The sequence below is a fragment of the Vitis riparia genome, chromosome 13, assembly GCF_004353265.1.
Source record: "Vitis riparia cultivar Riparia Gloire de Montpellier isolate 1030 chromosome 13, EGFV_Vit.rip_1.0, whole genome shotgun sequence".
NCBI lineage: Eukaryota > Viridiplantae > Streptophyta > Magnoliopsida > Vitales > Vitaceae > Vitis > Vitis riparia.
Genome location: NC_048443.1, coordinates 28,925,583 through 28,942,833, shown reverse-complemented (window position 1 = coordinate 28,942,833; position 17,251 = coordinate 28,925,583). Strand labels below are relative to the sequence as shown.

General features: G+C 31.8%; 2 protein-coding genes and 2 long non-coding RNA genes across 7 annotated transcripts; all 4 read right to left on the bottom strand.

The window, feature by feature from the left end:
- Window positions 1-1,259: 1,259 nt before the first annotated feature.
- LOC117929258 lies at window positions 1,260-3,504 on the bottom strand. 4 transcript variants are annotated; one of them, XR_004653721.1, is made up of 3 exons: window positions 3,480-3,504; window positions 2,128-2,211; window positions 1,260-1,520 (listed from the first exon to the last, which is right to left on the bottom strand). It is a non-coding gene; the product is annotated as an uncharacterized LOC117929258 (long non-coding RNA). The 4 variants fall into 4 exon arrangements; XR_004653720.1 differs by lacking the exon at window positions 3,480-3,504 and adding an exon at window positions 2,883-3,372; XR_004653719.1 differs by lacking the exon at window positions 3,480-3,504 and adding an exon at window positions 2,347-2,418.
- A 598-nt stretch (window positions 3,505-4,102) lies between these two features.
- LOC117929276 (disease resistance RPP8-like protein 3) lies at window positions 4,103-5,290 on the bottom strand. The gene is made up of 2 exons (XM_034849547.1): window positions 4,734-5,290; window positions 4,103-4,450 (listed from the first exon to the last, which is right to left on the bottom strand). The coding sequence occupies exons 1-2, from the start codon at window positions 5,258-5,260 to the stop codon at window positions 4,441-4,443; spliced, it is 537 nt and encodes a 178-aa protein (XP_034705438.1). The 5' UTR covers window positions 5,261-5,290; the 3' UTR covers window positions 4,103-4,440.
- Window positions 5,291-13,468: 8,178 nt separating this feature from the next.
- LOC117928517 (putative disease resistance protein At1g50180) lies at window positions 13,469-14,604 on the bottom strand. Its single transcript, XM_034848395.1, has 2 exons — window positions 13,563-14,604; window positions 13,469-13,509 (listed from the first exon to the last, which is right to left on the bottom strand). The coding sequence occupies exons 1-2, from the start codon at window positions 14,602-14,604 to the stop codon at window positions 13,469-13,471; spliced, it is 1,083 nt and encodes a 360-aa protein (XP_034704286.1).
- A 1,372-nt stretch (window positions 14,605-15,976) lies between these two features.
- LOC117928009 lies at window positions 15,977-17,245 on the bottom strand. The gene is made up of 2 exons (XR_004653467.1): window positions 16,982-17,245; window positions 15,977-16,382 (listed from the first exon to the last, which is right to left on the bottom strand). It is a non-coding gene; the product is annotated as an uncharacterized LOC117928009 (long non-coding RNA).
- Window positions 17,246-17,251: the final 6 nt, after the last annotated feature.

The following is a 17,251-nucleotide window of genomic DNA, read 5'->3' as shown; positions in this document are numbered from 1 at the left end:
ACTTTAAGTATTAAAGTTATTTGATAAAATTAACTTAAAATTTATTTGAAGTTATCAAATTGACATATTTAACTTCACGAGTTGTAATTAATGTCTATCATCATTAATTATAACTAACATATATTTTTATTAATCTTAAGTAGTAAATTTATTTATTAAACATCCATACTTAGAGTATTGTAGATACATAAGATAACCTTAAAATATTACTATAAAAAATAAGTTATGGATGTGAAGTTATGATTGTTAAATATGGGCAAATAAGACAAAAGATATTTGGGATAAAAAAATAAGTTAATTATTTTGACTTAATACTTAAAGTCATTTTTAACTTTAAGTTGTTATATTAAGTTTTACCAAATATGTTTAATTTACTTAATAACTTAAATTAAGTTATTAAGTCATTTAAGTCATTAAGTTGATTTACTAAACACCTTTTTAATTTCATTAAGTATTAAATTATTTATTTTTTACTTAGTGGTCGGGTGTTTAGTAAACCAACTTAATAACTTAATGTGACTTAATAATTTAATTTAAGTCATTAAGTAAATTAAATATGTTTGGTAAAATATTTAATTATGGTATAACTTAAAGTAAAAAATAAATTTAAGTAATAAGTAAAAATAATTAACTTCACATCTTTATTTTACTTTTTTTACTCTCATTTACCCTAGTTATCCTACTCTACAATCTTCATTGTTATTCAACCTTTTTTACCTTAATTATAATTTATGAGGATAAATATGTTAATTTGATGATTTAGAACAAATTTTAAATTAATTTTATCAAACAATCTTAATTTAAAAGTAATAAGTTTTAAGTTGACAATTTAAGCATAATTTAACTTAAAGTCAATTTAAATCATTAAGTAATAAGTATAAAGTTTTATCAAGTGTTAAGTTTTTTGTTTTTTATTGTGTTAAATAAATAGTTTATTCTTATAAAAAATGATTATTTTATAGCAGTATATAGATGCAGTTCATTCAGCTGATTTACTGCCTACTGCTGACCACACTTCTGCTATACTATGAAGATGGTGTTATAAAAATTGTGGTTTTCTCTTTTTCTTTTTCTATATGGGTATATGGATGCAAAAACTGTTAAAAAGAACCAAAGAAACAGAGGGAAATTGCATTGAAACATCCAAGTCTATTGTACACAACAGGACAACGAAGCATCAAAAAGCACAGTCTGAACCTCCCAAAAACAATCCCAACGTCAAGAAAGCTAGCAAAGGTTTTATGCCAAACAGACAACTATTAAGAAAAAATTAAAAGAGAAGAATGTTAACGTTGTGTTCATATCACAGAAAGTCGGGTTTCATCTACTAGTGCACTCATTCTACTTAATAAAACAGTAATGGGCATGAAGCAGTGCAAGGTGGAGGACTACACCAATTTCCCAATTAGGCTAGTTGCTCACAAGCCTCTACTGCCATTTAGCATTACTTCACCACCAGGGCCTATTGGATGAAATCCATCGGTAAAGTTTTCCTTCAGTGGTTGCTCTTTGGTCTTCATCTTTAGGTACCTCGTAATTGAAATCATAGTTAGAAGCAGCATTTCAACAATTTAAGGCTGTGAAAATATGCAAAACTATGGCTCATGACTTCAATGTATGGGTGCAGGAAAACAACAACAAAATGTCATCCTTAATATGTTTTTTATGCTCAAATTCATCAAAAGGCATTAATAGGAATATTGGTTGTGGAGGCAAATACTTATTTTTCATATCATGCAGTAGACCTGTGAGCAATCCATAAGTAGTTGAATCCCTGACAACAATGTGTACTTTTTTTGGGGCAAACGTAGTATTTGCTATTATTAAACAATCTAATTATTTAAAAACACCTATATTTAATCAAATTTTCCTCGAATGAACTTTTTTTTGGTTCTGCATTAGTTTGAATGAAATAAATGGAAGGTTGAGAAGACAAGCAATTTTGAATAACAAATAAGTCGTTGAATAATGGTATGAAATGAAAGATTTTTTTTTTTTTGGAAAGAATTTTTATGCAGAATGAAAATTTGTAGTCAAGCAGTTCATGGAGAAAAATGGGGTGCTTGCAAAATTTTTGGTGTGTTTGTATGTGCAGAAGGAGAAAAAGTGAAAGTACATATGACTTACATATGGGATGACCAAGTAATGAGATGGATGGCACCAAGTTGGACATCATAGAAATCCTCTCCTTCTCCAATCATCACTTGAATCCTCTTTGAAAATTTTCTGGGAATTAACACAACTTTGATTCATTAAGGATATACCTTAGTCCTTCAGGAATCATTTCTAATAATTTATAGTAAGCAATTGTTAAACCCTCTAAGACTGGCTAGCTAGGCATCATACCTTTGTCCAATACCCTCAACCATAAAAAGCAATAGATGCTAGAGAGTTGCAGACATTTGAGTGGAGGGAAACCATTTGAAGAGAAATATCATTTTCTCTCTCAATATATATATATATATATATATATATATATGACATGATGAAAGAATTGTTTGAAAGAAATTTTGGTAGAATAAAAATCTGTAGTCAAACAATTCGTGGATAAAAGCTGAGTTCTTGCCTTTTTTTTTTTTTTTGTGTTTTTTTAGATGTAGAAGGATAGAACACCTAGAACATTTAATCAAATTTTCTTGAATTGGTTAATCTTTTTAATTCTGTGTTTGTTTGAATGAAATAAATAACAGGTCTTGAAAACAGAGAGGTAATTTTGAATAAACAAACGGACGGTTGAATAATAATTTGACATGAAAGAATTTTTGGATAAAATGAAAAGCGTAGTCAAACAGTTGGCGGATAAAAATGGAGTGGTTGCCAATTTTTTGATGTGTTTGTATATGTTGATGAAAAAAAGGAAAAAGTACAAATTAATGACTTACCAACAATTAATGAGATGAAGGGCACTTGGACTTCGTAGAAATCTTCCCCTTCTTTTCCATTTATCACTTAAAGCCTATGAATGAATCCTTTTGGCATATACTCAATGTCCAATATCTCTGCCAATGACTTTCATGCAGCAGTGGTATCTTCTATCTTCATCTACTGGACACAATGATCTTCTGTTTGTGAAGATGAATGAATGAGATGTTTGCCTATTAGTTTCTTGTTTATCTCAGCTATACATGTCTAGAACAACTTTGAATATTCAGTTTTCAGTTTTACCTGGCCATCCATATATACTATGGTAGTGTTATCATGTCCTGATTCCTACTGGCTACGGATATGTGATATTTTGGGGGCAAGCTCATTTCTCAATGGATGTTGGTTAAATTGTGACAGTTAAATCCTTCTAGAGTTTCTGTTCTTGAATGTACTGCAGAGAAATCTTCCACTCCCCACTTTCAGGACAGGAGTTTTTGTCCCACTTTGTTGGGTAAAATAGTCGTCTTTAGGAAAACTAAATATTGGAAGATGGAAATACATCATTCATAACGAGTTTAATTGTTTTTAGTAGTAGTGAAGTCTTCAATTATTACCTTATACTTTTCCACAGATGGGGTTCACTTATCTGCTTAGGGAAGCAAGACAGTTGTGGAGGAGATACTGAAGCTGCTGAAGGAAGCTGAATGGGAGGCAAGTCTACGCTGGAAGTCCATGCCCACTGAATTTGGAACCCATCCTTCGCCTATGTTTCCTACATGGGAATACTCCCCCAAAACTAACACAAAACCAATATGCATCTTCATTGCCCAGGACATGCAGAGAGAGAGAAAGAGAGAAAAAAAGGGAAATAGGACAGAACTTGAGATTGACAGATGAATATCTACATATTTTATAGTGCTATTGCTCATTGGAAGTGGCCAAATATGTGTAATTAAAGTAATTGTTACGTACAATGCTGCATTACATATTTTATAGTGCTATAGGTGCAGTTCAATTGTTTGATTTACTGTCTAGTGGTTGGTAGCTCCCCAGTCTTGTTCTATGCTATGAAGATGATGTTAGAAAAATGGCGATTTCCCTTTTTCTTTGTCTGGATCAGTATATGGAAGCACAAGCTGCTTAAAAAAAACCAAAGAAACAAGGGGGAATTTTATTGAAATATCCATTTTCTTTTGGCACACAACATGACCACAGATGCGAAGTCACAACCATCAGAAAAAACAATACCAGATTCAGTCATAAACAAGCCAACACACCAATTGAAAAGAAAGAAAGAAAGAAAAAAATCGTTGGAATATTGTGTTCAGATCAAATAAATCTAATATCATGTAGTAGCACGCTTAATATAGTTGATAAGACAGTAACGAAGCCGCATCCATGATGTATAACATGCATGATTCAGTGAAAGGTGGAGGACTCCGTCATTATTCCAACTAGGCTGCTTGCTAACAAGTAACAATTGCCATTTACCATTACTTCTCCATAATCCATTCCCATTGGACTGAATCTGCAATCCAAGTTTTTCTTCATGGGTTTCTGCCTCTCCTTAGATACTCACCCATCCCTTGAACATGGAATCATAGTTAGAAGGACTTCTAAAATTATCTGTTAATAAAAGAATATTGAAATAGAAGGGCTGTTGAAATTAATAGCAAGTTTGAAGAGAGCAGTAATTTTGAATAAACAAACAAATAGTTGAATAATAATATGATGTGAAGGAATTTTTGGGGAGAATGAAAATTTGTAGTCATACAGTTGGTGGATAAAAATTGAGTGATTGCCAATTGTTTTCTAACGTGTTTGTATACATGGAAGGAGAAAAGAAAGAGTAGAAATGAATGACTTACCAATAATTTATGAATGAGATGGAGGGCACGTGTCGGACTTTGTAGAAATCCTCCCCTTCTATTCCATTTATCACTTGAAGCCTCTGCATGAATTCATTGGGCATAGACCCAATTTCCAATATCTGAAGCGTAGTGATATATCTCAACCCTTCAGGAACCATTTCCAATGATAAGCATGCGTCAATCGATAAATGCTTTAGACTAGGCATTGCACTTTTGTCCACCCACAACCTTTTTAAGGCATAAACAGCGAAAAGTTGCAAATATTTGAGTTGAGGGAACCCATTTGCAGAGAAAACCAATTCCTCCCTAGAGTAAAAATTAGAGCATAAGTACAGGGTTGTCAAGTTAAGAAGCCTCTCCAGAATTGGCATCGGATCCTGTCTTAGGCGAGACTCCCACAAGGTTAACTTGGTGAGGTTCGGAGGCAAGTGGTGGTGCTCAGGTAGATTGCTTATTTCTCCTCCTAGGTATAGCTTATAAAGATGTTGACATATCGATAATTGCCTCAGATCTGTTTCTTCCATGGTGGCCCTTACTTCATCCAAAACCAAGGACTCAAGTTTGTTTGAAATGGGACAGGAGGGATTGAGGATCATCACAAACTCTTTAAAGCTTTTGATATTTTTTATCAGCAATTTCCTAAGCTTGGTCAACTGGGCCAAATCTTGTACATCCCATTGTTCTCCATCAAAGTTTTTTAGTGTCTCCAAGTTGCTTAGGTTGTCCCATTGCACCTTACTATTATCCACCTTAAGCTCTAGAGGAAGGTAGAGATGCCTTAGCCATTTCATCCTTCCTATCACTTTATTTATTCCAAAACAATTTATCGGTTGACCATCGACGCAATAAAATCGTAAATCCAATGTTTGGATACAACCTAAATTTCTTATAGATGATGGGAAACTTGGCAAAGAAGCAAATTTTAAACTTAAGTACTTCAAGTGTATTAGTTTGCCTAATGCCTTAGGTATATTTTCTGCCAAAATAAGTTCCTCAAGACTTAACACTCTTAATAATTTGAAGTTCTTCCAGTCAGTCTTTCTCAGCACCCAGGGGATTACCGATGAATCTCGCATACTGAATATTAGCAGAGACCGAAGGTGTGTACCATTTTGTGGGTTCAAATTGACATAGCTATTGGCATCTTCATCTTCATTTTTAGACGGTAGTCTAACCTCTTCAACACTCTCTAAAGGACCGCATTGATCCAGATATATGGCACGTCTTCTGACTTTATTTGAGGTGCGTGTTGTTGGCATGGAAGATGAAAATGTCTCCATCTGCTGAAGATTGACAATCTCAAGAAAATTTTCTTCCTGTGCCTTTGACAAGCATAAATCTCGCATAAGGTCATGTAGTCGGCAAGTTTTGACTCTTCCATTTGAACTCCTTCTTCCTACTTGAACCATACACCTTCCAATTAGCTCATCGAGATACCCTTCTGCAACATCCTCCGATGTTTCTTCTCCCACTCGTGACACAATCCCTTCGGCCACCCACATTCATACCAAAGTTTTTGTGCGTATTTCGTGGTCCTCAGGGAAATGGCCCAAATAGAGGAAACATGATTTTAATTGGTATGGAACATCTTGGTAGCTGAGAGCTAACACATCCGACACTCCACTACCTTGCTGCTCGTATTTGTCTTTACCTTTTCTCAAGTATGATTTAGTATGTTTATGAACCCTTTCCCATTCATAGGTATGGTGTTTTGTAGCCAGAAGTCCTCCAAGCACAACAATCGCCAGTGGCAAACCTCCACAACATTTAGCCATTTCCTTTCCCAACAACTCCATCTGGTTAGTAGTGGTCGGATCTAGAAAATCATAAGAAATTGATTAAGAATATTATGGTAAGCATTCTAATGAGGGTAATGCAATTTAGCATAAAAATCTCATGTAGCATAAAAAGTAACCAATTTACAAGACTTTCTTTGTGTTTCTCTTTATTATACAACATATACTAGTCACCAATCTTCTAAATAGTTTTTGTAAAATTACACCATTTTAATAGATAAATTATACAATTATTCATCCATAACTCACAAAAAGTTGGAAAAAAATTCAAAGTCCTACCATGAACATGGGCAACATAACCTATGAGCTCAAATTGGTCCCATGTTTTAATTTGTAACCCTAATTTCAATTTATTACACTACTACAAAAATGATTTATGATGTCACTATTTATGGTGTCACATTTAAAATAATGACACCATTGAGCTTAAAATTTATAAAGGTGACACATCATATAAAAAATCTTCAATTAGGGTAGTTAGATGATGCTAATTTCAGATTTATAGTGTCATTTTTTGGAAGTGACACCATATGAAATAAAAAATTTTAAATTTTATAACTCAATGGGCCCTTTTTTAAAATAGTGAGTAGGAACAATTAATGAAAAGTCCATTGTTTCCATATATACATTAACTAATATAAAAGATCTTATTGCTTAACCCTAACCATCTTTTTCTTCTCCTTCTTCTCACACCCATGGTCGGCACACCTAAAATTGATATTCTTTACTTCGTAAAATCTCGGGTAAGTCAAAATCCCTTATCTATCATCTTCATTTTTTTTTTTATTAATGCAAAAATATTTGTTAGTACAATTGTTTTATATCTCTTGATTTAGTATATCTATGATGTGGGTTTTGTAAATGGTGTTTTTTGTCGAGTTCCAGGGGAGTAAAAACTAGGTTTAACATTCTAACATATTTTTCGTTTCATTGCTAATAAGCCCCAAAACAAATGAAAACAAGAAAAATGAATGATTTTTAAAATTTTTGTCTAATTGAGAATGAGAGATACACTAGTTTTCTTGTATGAAAATAAGAGGATTTATATATATAATAGACATAAAAATAGACTTCTTTGATATTTAATAAACAAGTGAATTTTTCTCTAAAAAAAATAAAATAAGAATTTCTCTATATAATAAAATAATTTACATATGAGATAGTTGTCAATAAGAAAGTTTTGAAAATAAATTTGGGATAAAATATTTTTTAGTAAGTTTTGTTTAGATAATTCAAGAATAAAGTAGTTTATTAACTTTCCTTAAAAAATAATATTCTTCTTTCTTTTTTGAATTGATCAATTTTTTTAGAAATAAAATTGTTAGGTTCTATTCTTTGTAAATGTTTAAGAAATTCTAAAAAATTCTTTAAAAATAAAATGACCTTTCTACCACATTCCTTGTAATAAATAATTGTTTTTTATACATATTGTAAACTAAAAAAAAAAAGTCTTTGTTCAGTTAACCTAAGAAGACATTTCTCTGTGTTGAGAGTCACCTAAATGGAATAAAATATTCAATATCATAGGAGAGTAAAAAGTATTGTAAAAATGATTTTGTTGAGAGAGTTATCTAAATGGAATAAGATATTGGTAGGTGAATAAAATATTATGGTGATTGTAATAGTTGACTTAGTGAGTGGAGGATAAGTGTATGCTTCTTTGTTTATTCTATAAAAACAATAATTTTAGTAGTTGAAAACGTGTATGAAATGACTGAAAATATTTTCTGAAAAATAAGATAATAATAAATGGATAATAGCTCATTTCCTAAAAATCTTTTGATAAATTAAAATAACTTGTAGTTAAAATATATTCTTGTGAAAGTATTTAAAAATGAACCAATATATTAATAATTGTTATGATTAAAAAATCAATAATGTTTATGAAAAGTTCTTTGATTCTTTCTCATTCTAATTTTTCTCTTACATTTTTTAATAAAAAAATTAGACTTTTTTTTGTCTTATATGCACAATTTTCATGCTTGTTATAATATCATATCTTATCATATTAGTAGTTAAAAACATTTTTATATTTTGTTACTAAAATTTTATTTTATATAATTGAGATGAAATTTAATGGACATTGTTATTTCACAAAATGAACTTAAAAAAATACTGAAATTAAAAAAATCCTTCCAAGAAATATACATATATATATATATATATATATATATATATATATATATATATTAGATGTTAAAAATGATTTTTAAAAACAAAATGAATTATAAAAAAAATTAAAAAGTGCAAATTTTAAGTAGAAAATTAGTATTTTTTTAAAAATTTTAGATTTATATTTTGATTTTGTAGTTTTGATTTATTTTTTATTTTCTTGAATTGTTTTTATTTGAGTTCAAATGTGACTACTTTGTTATAAGATTCATTAAAGAAATAATTGTCGATTTTACAGTTATTGCTTTAAAGGTTTTACTCATTTAATGAATTGTATATAATTTCATTCTTCCAATTATTGTGATATTAATGTTATTCTCATTTGATTTCAGTTTGATGACCAAAAAAACATATTCTCAAGTAGAATTTTATGAAATTAGAGAAGAATGGATTACTTTTGTGTTATAACTAATCATGAATCATATTGATGTATCGTGATCATTCATGGTAAGTCCCTTAGTTATTATATGATTGAATTTTCCATTGGTATTGTATAACATTACTTATTCTTTACGAACTATTTTTATATCAAAACGAGAAAAAGGAAAAAAAAAAGAAAACATTAGTACTTAGATTTGTTTATTGTTTATAACATCACATTTTTATTTTCAATAAGAACTCTAAACCTCATTAAACTATGAAATGCAGGTATACACTCTTGGGAGGACAGTACGAAGAATAAAAAGAAAGAAGAAAGAGGCAACAAGATTTAGGTTTTTAGATATGACTCTTATGTCATACATTATTGGACATAAACATTACTTTATTTGGAATTGAGAATTTTGGGTTTTTGGATGCAACTCTTCTGTCATTTTATGGTTAGCCGGTTTTATGCATATGAAATGTAGGTATACATGAATGTTGGGAAGCTTAACATTTCTAAATCATGTTTTAATGTGTATTCACTTTTCTTTTTAGTTTTGGTGGGTTTGATGTGTTTGATGTACTATTATTTTATGAACATTTGATATACAAATATTATTGGATGATGTAATGTGTTACAAGTTAATTTATAAGCATTATGAAAATATAAGTTAAATATAATATGATTATTATATTTATGGACAATTTACACAGGTTGGTCTTATTTATTAATAAGCATTACAAAAATCTACAAACTAATCAACAAAAAACAACCATATCTTCCATAATCATTTACAATGATGTGACACCATAAATTAAAGGTGATACATTTAACGTGACACCATAACTCAAAGATGATGCATTTAATATGACACATTATATATCTCATACAACTCTATATCAAATTAAGCATCACTAAAAATATATGGTGTCACTTCTGAATGTGTCACCATTTATCTGCTTTGGTGTCGCTTCGAAATATGTCACCAATTGATACCCTCTATGGTGTCAGTGGATAAGGTGACGCTATATTGTAATGACACCCTATGTTTATAGTGACTTATTATAAATGTCACCATATATCTTTTTTCTTGTAGTGTTATTAGACCAAGATTTTTTAACTTATGTTTTGATGATAACAAAATAAGGATTAGATTTAACGTTTTCTAATTTAGTGAATTAGACAAGAAGATTTCCATAGAACTATCTTGTAGAAGATATATGGAGAAAAGAGAATATCAAGAAGGTTTACATAGATCATTTTTAGGTTACTTTTATGTAAGATTGTGGTTTGTACTAAGTTAGGGATGCATATTATTATTAAAGCACCTAACATGTCAAAACTCATCCAATTGATTTCAAACGGGCCTTGAATCTTTTCAAAATTGGATGAAGAATTTTTCTAAATAAAAACTACAATTGATTAGTGTTATTCATGGTTTAAAAAGTTTTCAAAATGTTAAGGAGTTTATCTTGTTTGGTTTCCTCAAGAATTTTATGTTAAAGATGCAAAAGTTTCACAAATTATGGAACTCACTTATGTTTTTTTTTTCGAAACAAATATAATAGGTTAAAGATATAGAAATAGATATAATAGCATCTCCCAATATAAATACGTTAAAGATATATTGACACTCCTACAAATTACTTATGAAGGTACCAACCAAGTAAAAGAATTTAAGATAAGTATCTTTGTGAATAATTATGATTTGTTTTCAATGAAAAATTTTGAATCCATTGGTGAGATGTTTACTAAGTTTATGAAGATTATAAATAAACTTCATGGTTTGGGAAAGACCTTCATTGAAGTGGAGAAAGTCAAAGATTATGACGTTTTTATCAAAATAGTGTGAAGCTAAGGTGATCGCCATCCAAGAAGTTAAAGATCCCACCACACTGCCTCTTGAAGAACTAATTAGGTCACTTATGACTCACGAGATACACATGAACAAGCATCAAAGAGTTAAAGAAAAGAAGAAATATGATATTGCATTCAAAGCTTTACCAATTGAGGATAAAGAGGGGGAAAGTGAAGATGAAAACTTTGATCTCATTTCTAAGAAGTTTATGAAGTATATCAAACCTAAGAAAATCAAGGGAGGAAGACTTTATCCAAAGAAGGATAAAATGATTTTTGCCAAAGAAAATGAAGTTTTGAAAAAAAAAAAAAAAAAAAAGAATGACTCATATCCTCTCTTGAAAATTTTCCAATGGATAAGAGATTTTCAATATGATTTAGTAAATCGAAAAATGTATTTTTGATGAGAAGGGATAAAGTTACAAGCCTCATAAAAGTGAAAAGTATTATAAAAATTATTTTGTGAAAGAGACTTTAAAAAGTAATCTAAGCACCATTTGTAATTTTTATGGGGGAGGAAGTTATTTTAGTTGTAATTGCCCTTTAATGTCATATTTAGTTATGAAATCATCAAACAGGAGGGTTGTCTTCTTTTTGTCTCTTTTTTCTTAATGATTTAGAATAACGTAAGTAGTTTGATGTAGGAAAATGTCTAGGAATCTACATTTTAGGATTTAGATAACATTGGTGTTGGTATATTCTTTTTATTAGTTATTAGAATCCAGATAAAGGAGTTTGTATTGATTGGATACAAAAAGATAAGACTACTTATTTTTTTGTACTTTGCTAGGTAAGGTAGATCAAGAAAAAAACTTGTTTAACAATGTTAAGAATGTTTATAGTTTATAATTAAATTTACGAAAGATTTTTGTTTTATATTTGATTGATAATCATATTATAAAGTGGAAGATATTTTAGACATTTGCATCAAGCTCAAACTTCCTTTTTCCATATGTGCTCCTCCAGAAGAACACACTAGAATAAGAGGTAGAAATTCATTGGTGGCATATTTGATCAAATGGGTAATTTTCTCACCTATTACAAATCTCATACTACCCCCCATAAACTAAAATTCCATAACTCTACTATGGGAATACCATTTAAATTGGAATTTGCAACGGATACAAATGTTGAATTCCAAAGGAGAAAAATGATAACCTTTTAGGAACAAAAAAAATATGAGTATTAAAGTTAATTGAATATGATTTGTAGGGATCCAACCAATAAGAAAAGAAGATACGCTTACCTTGAAACAATGTAAAAAGAGGGATTATTGACATTGAGAATTTGTTGGTAATGATATCTCTCCTAAATTTAAAATGCCTTAATTTGAATATCAATTTGCAAAGTATAAATCATTGATTTTTTTTTTTAAAAAAAATCATCTTTTGATTTATCATTTGAATGCAAGTGCTTAATATTTTTCAAATCAAAAGAAAAGTCTTTGGAAAAACTTGATTTACTTTGATGATGAAGCAATTTTTGTTTTTGATTTATAAAACTTTTTTGCTGAGAGATTGTAAAAGTGATGATGAGTTAAGGATTGAAGAAGAATATCGATAAAACTTGACTTCACAACAAGGAAAAATGGAAAAGAATGCAAGGCCAAATGAAAAATAAAAGAAAACTCTACATTAAAGAGAAAAAGCAAATAAAGAATCTTAAAAGGCTTAAAGATAACACCACTTATCATCAAAGAACGAAATTAAGTCAAGAGGGGTAAAAGTCTCTGTTCTTATCTTAGAAATACTTGATTTCTTTTTCTTTTTTGCTATTTTATCCTTTTGATTTAAAATTTTCATGAGGCAAAATAGATAATATTTTGAATTATGATCATGCATAGAAAAATCTTTAATAATCTCATCAAATGGGTAATAATTGCTAGCATAAGGCTGAGATAAAAAAAAGAAGATATAATTTATGAAACCTTAGGAAATATAAAATGCTTATGTGCTTGTATGTTTCAATAATATACCTTATGCATGCTTATTGTTGCATTATTTTTGTAAATGAAATTTGCATATATTGCCAATTTTCTCATTTCCTTTATATTTTTCTAAATCATGTTTTGTCTTGTATGCATTTGATCTTAAACTTGTACTAGCAAGTTTATTCAAATTGTAACCTTATAAGATTGCTCGAGCGTGGGGATTGCATGAGGGGATTTGCCAAGCATGGGATAATATTCGAGGACTTTAGTGTTAGACATCTCTTCATGAAAAGGTTCATTGGAACTATAATTTAATTGTAAAAGTTTGAAGGCTTTGTTTTGATTGAAAAGCCTGAGAATAGTGGAACCCAAATTTCATTTGGAGTTTGATGAAAATGGATGTAAGTAGGGTTACGTTGAGCCACTATTATAAAATCTAGTTTAAAATTTCTCTACCAGTTCTCTCTTTATTTTATATACAATTGTTCATTCATCATGTTTTCTATGTATTTCTTAAATAGCCATTTGCATTCATCTAAAATCATATTTGTAAAAACAGGAGAAAGAAACCAGTACCCAATTCACCTAGGTTGGTTTAGCATAAACCTAACATTTACTTCTCATCGTGACAGTCCAATGTTGTAGCTATGAAATCTAATTGGAAAGGAAAATAATAGAAAAATGCTTTTGGATGTGTTGAAAAATACCTCTCTTATCATCTCTGGGGAATGCTTTGGTTCGAAGAAGCTCCCAACTCTTCTCCTCAGATAAAAGCTCTGGTTGGTACAAAAAGCCTTGTGGATCCGCATATGAAGCCACTGCTTGGATCCGAGTGGTGAGCAGTATTTTACTACCCGCCTTATGCAGTGGAAAGGCAGGTTTTAGATTCTCCCAGTCTCCTATTTTCCACATATCATCCAGAATCAAAAGACATTTCTTTTCCTCTTGAATTTTATACACGCTCTCGAATAGCTCCTCATCCCTCATGTTGCGGATTTTCTTTTTGTGCTCTTCATTAGCAGAGGTGAGCTGGATCAATATTCCTTGTACAACATCTCTGATATTGAAGTATTGAGATATGGAACTCCAAGCAACATGGTCAAAATGACGCCTAACATGAGCATGATGATAAACCTTCTTGGCAAGAGTAGTCTTTCCCAGACCCCCCATGCCGCATATGGAAACAACCGAGCATATCTTGTCTGGTTTCATCAACTGTTCCAGCAAAATCTCCACGTCATCCTCCACCCCAACTGTATCTTCATCGACAACATGGGAATAAGTCCTCCTAGGCAATCGTTGGCTCTCAGTTCTGAAACCAGAGCCTTCTCCTTCTGCTATGCTCCTTATGTTATAGCTTTGTAAACTTGCAGTCAGACGGGAGATTCTGCTTTTTATGGCGTCAATCTCTGTTCCAACCTCATGGAGTGCTTTAAATTCTGATAAGAAGCAAGCATACCTCTTGAGATTGTTTTGGAGGTCGCTTCTCCTGCTCAGCGCAGCCTTGGAGGCATAAGTCTCTATGATGTCCTCGGTATCATAAGCTGCCTCTCTGATTTCTGCAACCCAATTGCGAATAACCTCACTTTCATATTGTCTTGCATCTGCATCTCTCAGAAAGCATTTCATCGTCCTTAGCTCAGCTTGAATTTCAGTAACTTTGTCGCTCACCCCATGTAAGAAACTTGCCTGTTGGATTAACAGGTCACCTAGCCTTTCCACAGCAAAGGAAACAATAGCCTCTGCCATTTTTCTCTTTTTGTCTTTCACAGAAACCTATTTTGGCTCTTAATTTGAATTGATGGTAGGTTTAGAGGTATTCTGTTGTGTTTTTGAATGTTATGGACGGAAGAATCACTTCTTTGCTTTGGGATATTGGCAATTGATATTCTACTCTCCTACTCAAAGAATCTCTACTTCTTCCAAATATACTCTGCGGCTGGGGTAAGTTTATTCAGTTGTGTTATTGAGTGTTCTGGATGGAGGAATCACTTCTTCACCTGGGCATATTGGCAATTTCTTTCTCCTCTTCTACTCAAAGGTTCTCTTTACATCCAATTCTACTTCTTACAAATATTCTCTGCAGCTCGGGAGGGAAAACAGGGGTGTCAGCTGATTTTAAACAACTAGAGTCTACCGGACACGCCCCATTTCCAATTGTGAGGTTGGAGATACTGATTTTAACAACTCGACCTCTCTCTCCAATCTTTTGGAGTGGTCTACCTGTGGAAAAGATCCAAGCATACCTCTTGAGGAGGTTTTGGACACTGCTGCTGGGCAGAGGTTACATCGCAAGCAATTCCTTCTACATTCCAATTAATTACCAACACTAGTCTCCTGAGCTCCACTTGCAAACTGCTCAACTCTGTCACTCACCCAAATTACAATTCAGCTCCCATATATGATATCTCTGTGACCATGGGAAAGCAACACGTCAATGGTGTGTGGGTCAAGGCGCTTGGATTCCAATTACCAAAAGACAGAAGTATAGCTCAAGGATAGTACAGAGTAGAATCAACCCAATCATACCGTCCTCCTTTTCAATGATCTTCTGTTTGTGAAGATGAATAAAATAGATGCTTGCATATCATTTTCTTGTTTTCCTGAGATTTACATTTTAGAGCTACTTTGATGGCTAGAAGTTTTTAGTGTAGGAAGTTTAAGTTTCATTTCCTTTTCCAAAGATGGGATTGATTTATCTGCTGAGGGAAGCAAGACAGTTGTGGAGGAGATACTGAAGGTGCTTAAGGAAGCTGAATGGGAGCTTAGCTACTCCATGCCCACTGAATTTGGAGATGACTCCCCAATCCTCATTGATGGAAAGACCACCTTGAATTCCTCAAATGGGACCTTCCACAGGAAGATTCAATGGGACTAATTAAGTTACCAAATGCAAATCTTTATTGCGCAGGACATGAAAAAGAGTAAAAAGGGGGAAAAAGGAAGATGTATTGTTTAATATCCCAGGATATAGATGCAGTTCAATTGGTTGATTTACTTCCTACTGCTTGCCATACTTGTGCTATACTATGGAGATGATGTTAGAACAATTGGGGTTTTCTCTTTTTCTTTTCTGGATGGGCATATGAAAGCACAAGCTGTTAAAAAAGCCAAAGAAACAAAGGGAAATTGCATTGAAACAACCACTTTTATTGTACACAACAGGACAATGAAGCATCACAAAAAAGCACAATCTGAACCTTCCAAAAACAATCCCGACATCAAGAAAACTAGCAAAGGTTTTATGGAAACACACCAACTATTAAGAGGAGAAAAAAAAAAAGAGAGAGAGAGAACATTGTTTTCAGATCACAGACAGTTGAATTTCATCTACCACCGCAAGCATTCTACTTAGTAAAAGAGTACTGGGCATGAAGCAGTGAAAGGTGGAGGACTACACTAATTTCCCAATTAGGCTGGCTGCTCACAAGTCACTGCTGCCATTTAGCATTACTTCACCATCAGGGCCTATTGGATGAAATCCATCAGTAAGTTTTTCATTCAGTGGTTGCTCCTTCTCTCTTCATCTTTAGGTACCTCATAATCAAAATCATGGTTAGAAGCGGCATTTCAACAATTTAAGGCTGTTAAAATAAGTGAAACTTTGATTCATAACTTCAATCTACGGGTGCTCGAAAGCAACAACAAAATGTTGTTCTTAACATGTTTTTTTAATGCACAAACTCGTCAAAAAGCATTAACAGCCAGGAATATTGGTTGAGGAAGCAAATGCTTAATTATTTTTCATATCTTGCAGTTGATGTATGAGCTTTCCATAAATAGTTGAATCCCTGAAAACAATGTGTACTTTTTGGGGCAAAGAAAAGGAACTTGGTCCACTACATGTTGTGTTTGTGGTATATTAAACAATTGAATTATTTAAAAACCCCTATATTTAAGCAAATTTTCCTTAAATGGTTAATTTTTTTAATGCGCTATGAGTTTAAACAAACAAATGGTTGAATGATAATATGACATGAAAGATTTTTTTTATTTTTTTTAAGAATTTTTTATGTAGAATGAAAATTTGTAGTCAAGCAGTTCATGGGGAAAAATGGGGTGCTCGCCAGTTTTTTGGTGTGTTTGTATGTGCAGAAGAAGAAAAGTAAAAGTACAAATGACTTACATATGGGATGGCCAAGTAATGAGATAGAAGGCACCAAGTTGGACTTTGTAGAAATCCTCTCCTTCTCCATTTATCACTTGAATCCTCTTTGCGAATTTTCTGGGCATTAACTCAAACTTCAATTTGTTAAGGATAGTGATAGAAATCCTCTCCTTCGGCAATCATTTCTAATGATTTATAGTTAGCAATTGTTAAACTCTCTAAGACTAGACATCATACCTTTGTCCAATATCCTCAACCTTAAAAAGCAATAGATACTAGAGAGTTGCA